Genomic DNA, 9,342 nt, shown 5'->3' with positions numbered 1-9,342 from the left:
GACTTAAACCTTCTAAAGACATAGAAATATATGGTTAAACAACAATGGATGTGTTCAGCAGTAGTTGATGCAGTGTTGAAACACTTCTTTAACCTGAAATTATTTGCATAAATCAGTGGTCAAACGCTATGTCGCCACCTGAATAATGACTGATCTTTGTGTGAATGCCCACAAAACTTGAGGACTTTCTGAATGTATATAAGCAGTAGGCTATTTTAGAGAGGAACATTTAAAAAGAAATTAGGTTGAATTAATAGCAATAATGTATTGCTAATGTGTAAATGATATGTAATCATGTGTATAAAAAAAGTATGTTTTTAAAATGTAATTTAATCTAATTACAAGTACATAATTTTTTTAATCTGATTATGTAATCCAGATTACATGTAATCAGTTACTACCCACCTATGCCTGTAAGACATTAAACTAGATTATTACACTTTACTGTCACCTAGTGGTTGAATAACACTGTGTTCCTGACATAAAATCAAAAACTTTTCAACTGAAACTGGCACAAACTAATAATAAATGCCCAAACATAAACTAATTACAGCATTAAGCAATAATGACAAAAACATGCACACACTTAATGATTTTTATTTGATCGTTTCTGCGTGAATTTGTCAACAGTGTTGTTGTTGACTCAACAACAGCACTAGAGTGCTAACATGTAATCTCTCACTCAAAGCCATTACTGTTTGTTATATATAAGTGTATGTGTTTGAGACATGCGCGAATCCTCCGCCCATAAGTACCCCTAGAGCGCCCTCTCCTTGCGGCCTCGCGGAGAGTCCAGCGCATGCGCACATTGGATCAGAATGTTGAGCAAAACGGACTAGAGCAGAGACGGAAAGACGCGCAAGCAAATTCAAACATATTTTCTCCTTAGTGAAGTGAACGACTTTCGTCCTAGAATATAACTTATAAAAACATGACGGAGCCTCAGTCAGCACTGTTACTCAGGAGACAGCTAGCAGGTAATTTTTCCAAAGGCTGTTGGCAAAACCAGGCTAACCGGTGAACATGTAGCCTGCCAATGCAGTCGAGACGGGGGTGTTAGCTGCTAGCCGCTAGTTTAGCTGCTAACGAGCGTTGTGTTTATCTCAAAGCACTCGTTAGCGAGTTAGCAGCTAAAACACCCGGCTAAAGGCTAACTTTGCCGTCTTTTGTTATTTTTAAATGGTATTTTGAAAGGGCTAACGATTGAGTATGAAATCTGAGAGACCTTAAAATACAAATAAAATAACAATACGACCGCATTCTTTTGAATTTATTCGGTTTGTTGATGTAAACGTCAGGCACTTTCGTCCGTGTCACACCGGCGGGGCCGTTCGCAGTCGGCTAGCCAGTGTTTTGACATCTGTGCCCGGACACGGTTTAGTTACACAGGCGCACCAGCAGTCGCTACATCGTCTCATTAACGTAGAGAAACTCTGTCATTAGCTCCGTTTCTGTTCACCATCTTATCATGATCCGTTGAACCAAAATCGTTATCACAAGGCGCAAAGGTGAGATTTTCAAGCCGTATATTGTGTGCCATGTACCCGCAGCGGGGTGATCAAATCCCTTTGTTTTTCTAGGTTGGCTAACAGGCTAAGCTAACAAATTGATGGCTGCTATTTGAGCACCAGCTCGCCGGTACAGCGAGAACTACAGACCCCCATTCCAACTATACTGTCGTAATAAATGTACATAAGCTTATAACGCCAACCTCGCTCTTTATTTGTATTTATTTCTTTCAACAGAGTCGTTATTAGTTTGTTTCTCCCATTCTTTGTCCAGTGAGCAATATGATCCGTGAGTGTCAGCTTTACTCAGCTCAAGCCAGAGGAGGATTTCTCCACCGGGCCCTATTTGCGCAGTGCAGCCAGTGAAGTGAATTAGTTGTAAAGGGGTCAAACTAAGCAGATTATGTGAGTTCTTGGTTTAAACCTGATGTACATATCAGACCATGTTGAAAAATGTTAGATCAGGTTCATGACAGCTGTCTCTTTGCGGCATAGACAGCTCAAGCAACCCCATCCCCCCCAAATTACTCATCTTACACAGGCATAGAGGCAACTCGCCTATTTCTTTCCAAGGGTCGACAGGGTGAGCGGCACCCTGGGCTTGTCATGGCATCAGGTTCTGCGGTGGCCTAGTGGCTGATTGACTGATTTGGGGGATCAGGGCTGTTTTGCTTGTCTCCTTTCAGCAGGACCAGCATGGTGAACTCATCGGCCTTGTTCTAAACTCAGTGAACCCTCTAAGGGAACAAAAGCCTCACAACATCCATTTATGCTAGATTGTAAAGATACGGGCCAGGAAAATGTGGGCACAACTTGTGAGATCCTAACTTCTTCAGTCAAAGGCCTGTTTACACCAAGAACAATAACTATGTAGTTTTGTATATTGCAAACGCGCACTGCAGTTATGTCATCTGCTTGAGCTCGTTAAATTCGGTTGGATTCTGATTGGTTATCAATGTTTTTATCATTTATCAGCAGGAAAACATTTTTGGAAGTTATTCCAATGAAATCGTTTCTCTGTATCGATGATGTGGATTCATTCTCGTAGAATTGCAGTGTTTGTTAAAACTTTATAATTATTGTCTTTTATGTGAATGGCAATTTAGAGTAATTGTGTGGTGTTGCTATGCAATAAAAACATGAATCAGTGCTTTCGCATTGAAGTTAGGTTTGTCGTAATGTGATTTAAATTGAGTAATTTATTAAGAGTCAAACAGCAGTAAAAGACTGTCTGTGTTGGCGCTTAGTGAGAATACCAGACTGTCTTAATGATTCATGTGCCCATAAAAATGACGCATCTACATGACTGGATTACCCAACTGTCAGCTTGTTTTTGTCAACAAGGTGGTCCAGTGATTTTGTTTTGCTCTCTCTTGTAAGAACACTGAAGTTCAGACAGCATCTGAGACCACAGAACATGCAAATGTTCTTTGGCTTCAGGCTCAGTCACTTGATCTGATAACAGAAAGTCAAAGTGGTCATTTCTTGTCTGAAATGCTGCACAGATGTGAAAACGGTTTTGGTTTTGCAACCGTGGTTGTAGGCCGTGCTGTCAGCAACCATGTGAAACCTGAAGTGCTACATTTGTTTTTCCCTCTGTTATTTAAAAGGGCTTATCAGTATCTTCATGTCCTATTTTCCTGACAGAACTGAATAAAAATCCTGTGGAAGGTTTCTCAGCCGGTTTGATAGATGATAATGACCTCTACAGATGGGAAGTGCTAATAATCGGCCCTCCTGATACACTTTAGTAAGTCTTTTTGCTGTTTTATTAAATGCTGTGTCACGTAATTCCTTACTGAACTTGAGCTGTTGAGTCATGAGCTGAAGGGTGAATTAAAGCAAAAATGGAAATTGTGTCATTATTCACTCCCAAAGAGTGAGTACTGTTATTCAAATATCATACTGGTTTGCAGCAACATGCAGTGAGTAAATTATGGCAGAATTTATTTCACTTCAATATTATAAAATTAATATCAGTATTGTGTTATATGCAACATATTTTAATTCAGTGAATGTACAACCACAATATTACTGCTGAATAACACTTTAAGCCTGCTGTTTTTTTTTTTTCTCTCCTGTTTTTAGTGAGGGTGGTGTCTTTAAAGCCCATCTTACGTTTCCCAAAGACTATCCTCTCAGGCCTCCTAAAATGAAGTTCATAACAGAAATTTGGCATCCAAATGGTAAGTATGGGTTCTTCCCACTGGGTCTTTTGTATATATATTTTTTGTTCTGTTTGCAGATTTCCACAGAATTTAAACATCTATTATTCTTTGTTACTAAAGTTGCCTTCAGTAGTTTTTCTCTAATTGATAAGGATGTAACTGTATGAAAATCTCACAATACGATAATATCACGATATAAACCCCACGGTGTGATATTTATTGCAATATTTAAAAAAAAAAAAAAAAAGAGACAAATGAAGAATTAGAAAAAAATTCTTAAATTCTTCTATCTAATGCACTTTGAGAGTTCAAAATGAAGAGCTCCAACCCATGCTCTTAACTAGAAAAGCTCAAGTCAGGAAAAAAGTCAGTGAATTGACTTGTACCTGAATTTTAAAGGGGACACAGCCATCTTTTTTCGTTGTGATATACTGTCTTAGTCTACATTATATTCACACTGGTGTTTTAGAAAACCAAACAAATTCAAATTTAATAACAGCAATTTTATATTATTATATTAATTTATATTTATATTTATGTTGTTTTTCCTATGACAGCAGTAGCCATATACTGTAAAACAATTGCACTGTAAAATAAATGAAAAATAATATTTCATAGGCATTATTTTTGCTTTACACTACAGCAGGGAAATTACAATTCTTCTTTTCTAATTTCTACACTTGAAAGACATATTTTGAATTTGTACTGCGGTAATGTTACTCTTTTAAACTTCTAGTTATCAGCAATTTATACTGCACTTTTAAGCTTTTATTTTGGAAATGACAGTAGAGCTTTTATTTTGAAGGAAAACTCCAGCTTCAGTGAAAACAGGCTTACAAAAATGCATCTCACTACAAACCTAGCGAAATGCCTTAATCATCTGCCATGAAAATAAAGCTTAACTGGTGGCCGTTGTGTTCCCAAATACACACTAAACTCACAGCACAAGCAATAAATGAGTTCACTGCATTCATTCACAGTGAACTGATCCATTCCGAAGGGTGGAAGACACCAGATCATGAGCTGATCGCCTGAACGTAGTGCGCACTTCGCTTTGGAACATGCAGCGTAAACAGACTTGAAGGAATTAAGCCATATTGTGCTTTTGGTTTTAGTTTGTTTGACAGATACTGTACCAAAGCATAATGGCCATTTTAAGACCTTTAATATATTTTAAAAACTACACTTTTTGCATGAATATTTTGTTTTTATATCGCCATGTGATCACGATAATATCGAGACAGTTTTGCTTTCGCAATATCACAACATTGATAATATCGTTACGTCCCCACTAATTGATAATGCAGCTCTCTTGGACTTACACCAACACCTGGCATTGTGAATTCAGCCTCATAAAATGATGGCATAAACCTTTAAAGCTACACTCATTTCCTTGCAACTTAGCCATTTATAGTGGTAATTTAATAATGCTTTCAGCCATCGTGTTTTTGATTTATGGTGGTCTAATAAAGTGGTTAACTGTAAGGCTCTGAATACATGACATCAAATCTCATGTCGTCTTTTTGTATTGTTTGCAGTTGACAAGAATGGTGATGTTTGTATTTCGATATTGCATGAACCGGGGGAAGATAAATATGGCTATGAGAAACCAGAAGAGCGCTGGCTCCCCATCCACACCGTAGAGACCATCATGATTAGCGTCATCTCTATGCTAGCCGACCCCAATGGAGATTCTCCTGCCAATGTTGATGCAGCAGTAAGTCTGATGCTCACTCGTTGGACATACTGAACTTGACTGACTATAGATGTTTATCAGTAGATATTTAATGAATAATATATGCTTCACGATCCATTGTGTCATGTTAGCTCAATGTGATGATACTATACTTTCCACCTTAGTCATAAATGAGATACATATATATATATATATATATATATATATATATTTTTTTTTTATCTGTTTATTATTACAGAAAGAGTGGAGGGAAGACAGACATGGTGAATTCAAAAGAAAAGTTGCCCGCTGTGTAAGAAAGAGCCAAGAGACTGCCTTCGAGTGATATTCATCTAGCAGCTTGTAGCTTCACTATTTTCAGGGTAAGCAAGTGGACTTTTACCATTTCGTTATACTGCCAAAGTCTTGTGATCATTTTTTTTTTTTTTTCTCCCAACTGACTGATTGACAACTCACAAGAACACAGCCAGAAAATGCAAAGAACAATTATTGTTCGTTTTTAAGATCCCCCGTAGCTGAACAGGGTTTTATCCTTGAGAAACAGCGGCAGTAGCCCACCTTCAGACTTTACGTAGATCTGCAGACTTTTTATTAGCATGTTGATTTACACAGGACTATTTTTACCTGTGGTATTTATATTTATTTGTTTTTGTTTTTTTGTTTTTCAGATAATTTAACATAAAAGTCTAATGATGCATTAAAAATTTAACTCATAGAAAAGTCAGGAAAATGTTACTGACATTTGTACAGGATTAAAATCTCATTCATATATCGCCTTACTTCCCCATACAGGGCTAATCCTCTCAGAATAGAGCTTTTCTCAGTTTGAGTAGAGTTCTGTCGTAGTAATGTTGTGAGCTAACCTGTTAGAACAGGTTCAAAATGGAGGTTCATGCTAAAGATTGTAAGACTCTGTTGTCTGCATAGACTGTCTTAGTAAGCTATAGGCCCTATAGAATTCTTAGGTCTGCAAAATGTTTGCACTATTTACCTCTTATTTACACAGTGGCAGTTTCCTTTGAAACTGTATACATATAGATTGGTGTTGGTAGAAAAAGATGTATCTTATGCTTGCCAAGGCTGCATTTATTTGATTGGAAATATAGTAAAAACATTTTGAAAATATTACAATTTCTGTTTCATTATTTTTAAGACTAATTTATAAGATGAATTTTTATCAGCCATTATTCCAGTCTTCAGTTTAACATGATGCTTCAGAGATCATTCTAATATGATGATTTGGTAATCAAGAAATATTTGTTGTTTACTCACTTATATTTACAATATATATTATTATATAATGCTGCTTTGCTATAGAGGGGTATTAAAGGGATAGTTCACCCAAAAATCTAAATTCTGTCATTAATTACTCACCTTCATGTCATTCTAAACTCGTAAGACCTTCGTTCATCATCTGAACACAAATTAAGATATTTTTGATGAAACCCTCCATAGACAGCAAGGGTACTACCATGGTCAAGGCACAGAAACATAGTAAGGACATTGTTAAAATGGTCCATGTGACATCAGTGATTCAACCGTAATTTGTCGAAGCTACAAGAATACTTTTTGTCCTTACTACATTTTTGGGCCTAGAGCATGGTAGTACCCTTGGTCAGAAAGCTCTTGAATTTCATAAAAATATCTTAATTTGTTTTCCAATGATGAACAAAGGTCTTGTGGATTTGGAACAACATAAGGTTGATGAATTAATGACAGAATTTCCATTTTTTTGGTTGAACTGTACCTTTAATTGTGTAATTAAGTGTATGTTTAAAATTTTATTTTATTTTTTTTTTTAGCCTTTAAGTTTTGAAGGCTTTACTTGTCTAAAGGTCTAGTTAGTCTTGCATTTGGTGAATTACATTGTGACATTTGTTGAGTGTCTCTAATATCTTTGTCTGTGTCTTTCACAGGTCTCCAGTTGAGAAACAACATGGCACTGTTTTCTTGCACTCTACCACCCTATTGCTGGACTGGTTTTCATTGAATGTTGGCAGTAACAGACTGGCATTAATAGGCTGCAATAGAACATAAGGCCATCACAGATGCTGACAGAACACGCCAAGCAAGTGCCAACAAAAAGAGAAAAAACCTAAACAATTACGCTTTTTTCATTTTTTTTTTTTTTTTTTTTTTTTTTTTTTCAAGTCTATGAACTGATACAACTTTTCAGGAAGAGATTGTAAAGATGTGTACATAGCACAGACATAAAAACCGGATAATATATAATAACTTGTTCCTATCCATCCAGCAAGACTTAGTACCAAATAAAATAGCAGTTCTGTAGTTAGAGTGTGACATCATGTAAAGTTTTCTCGAAGACTATAGTTCATCTCCCACCCTCCCCCTCCTGCTGCCTCACATCTAGTGTGCATAAGATCTGTTACAGGTGCAAGTGGCCTCACATACCCGCTTGCCAGATTGAACAAAAGTCTGCTTTGGTATTTCTCACTCAGACTCGATCCAGTTTTAGGGTGGGGAAGGCATGGTTAAGCTATCGTTAGGATTCATGCTCGTCATGTTGGAAGGCTTTCTCAATCGGGACACTTCAGGTGAAATAGCTGTAAAGCACGGTCATTTTCTTATTAATTAGGGGTCATGAAGGTGTTTCTCTGATTTGGTTTTTAAGCGGGGTGGGTGGGGGGAAAGGGGAGCGCTCTTATTTCAGCTGAAAGGATGACTGCATTCTGAGTGTCAGGTTCTCATCTTTTCTCGGTTTGTCCATTTGAGGCGGGGAGGCAATGGCAAGGAAACCCATCAGATGTGATTTTTCTCTTTTCTGCATGTTTTAAGTTCTTTTGTTTTCAAAAGTGCCTCCAATTTAAATCGCTTGGCTTGTTACGTGCTCTGCATCAAACAGGAGCTAAAGGGAGGAACATGTTTAAGAACTGCTTAACAACATCCTCTCAAGCTTGTGTGAATGTGAGGTTTTTTTTTTTTTTTTTTCATAACCCTTGTACCAGCATTCTGAATTACTTTGGTGTAGCAATAACTCTGCTTTGCCCACAATATGTGCAGACATCTTAAAATTGGATATTGATATATATGATTTCTAGTAAAGATCTCCCTTGTAATCAGAGCAATTTTTTTTTTTTTTTTTTTTTTTTTTGGGCTTGACATCTCTTGATGTCTTTTGTGTGGTTTCTTTGATAGGTTTCTTAGCCATGCTTTAAATGCAGATTTCTTGCAACACAGTTTTTGGGATTGCAGATGAGGTGTGTGTGTTTAAGGACGATTGAACAGAGGCGTGTGCGTGTGTGTGTGTGTGTGTGTGTGTGTGTGTGTGTGTGTGTGTGTGTGTGTGTGTGTGTGTGTGTGTGTGCGCGCACGCATGCCTGCCTGTATCCCTCTCTCTCTCCTCCCACAATCTTTAATTCTCTGGTTAATTTTATTCTGGCTCTGACAGACTACTGCAGTTCTTTTGCCTAATGTACAAAGACAAAATACCGATGTATATTTTTCATGTTATGAAAATTGTCACCTCTAGTGAGTTCTTCTAAAATATAATTTTTTTTCCAATACTTGTTTGCGTGTGCTGCCTGTGTTCAGTTAAATATGTTGCCATAAACTTGAATGTCTTACAACACTCATCCATTCATCAATACCAGCATAACTACAAATGAATGTGCTTTTTATTAAGGTTATTCTTCTCAAAACATGCCAATTTTACATAAACCATTGACTGAAAAGTGTATCTACTGTTCTGTAGTTTTTAAAACATCTTTTGTCTATCCACCTTCCCATTTGTAAACGTCATGGGTCTGGCTTCCAGTCTCATCCTTGTCCAGCTATTTTTAGCTGTACAAAGCAGCTTGTTTTGCTGATTGATATTGCAAATTAGTTATTTTGATGTATTATCTTAATTATGAACACACTGGTTTGTAGTGCAGTTTTAGCATTTACTGCACACTGTTATTCTTCAAGTTGTTTGTCTGTAGCAGATAATGAACCTTGATTCTGTGTTTAA

General features: G+C 37.0%; 1 protein-coding gene across 1 annotated transcript; it reads left to right on the top strand.

Moving 5' to 3' along the window:
• Positions 1-792: 792 nt before the first annotated feature.
• Positions 793-8,896, top strand: ube2g1a (ubiquitin-conjugating enzyme E2G 1a (UBC7 homolog, yeast)). Its single transcript, XM_051109439.1, has 6 exons — positions 793-977; positions 3,156-3,258; positions 3,597-3,694; positions 5,215-5,393; positions 5,611-5,734; positions 7,289-8,896. Exons 1-5 carry the CDS (start codon positions 932-934, stop codon positions 5,695-5,697), a joined length of 513 nt encoding a protein of 170 aa, XP_050965396.1. The 5' UTR covers positions 793-931; the 3' UTR covers positions 5,698-5,734; positions 7,289-8,896.
• The last annotated feature ends 446 nt before the right edge of the window (positions 8,897-9,342 follow it).

The sequence above is a fragment of the Labeo rohita genome, chromosome 5 (genome assembly GCF_022985175.1).
Source record: "Labeo rohita strain BAU-BD-2019 chromosome 5, IGBB_LRoh.1.0, whole genome shotgun sequence".
NCBI lineage: Eukaryota > Metazoa > Chordata > Actinopteri > Cypriniformes > Cyprinidae > Labeo > Labeo rohita.
This window is presented reverse-complemented; position numbering and strand designations above follow the sequence as displayed.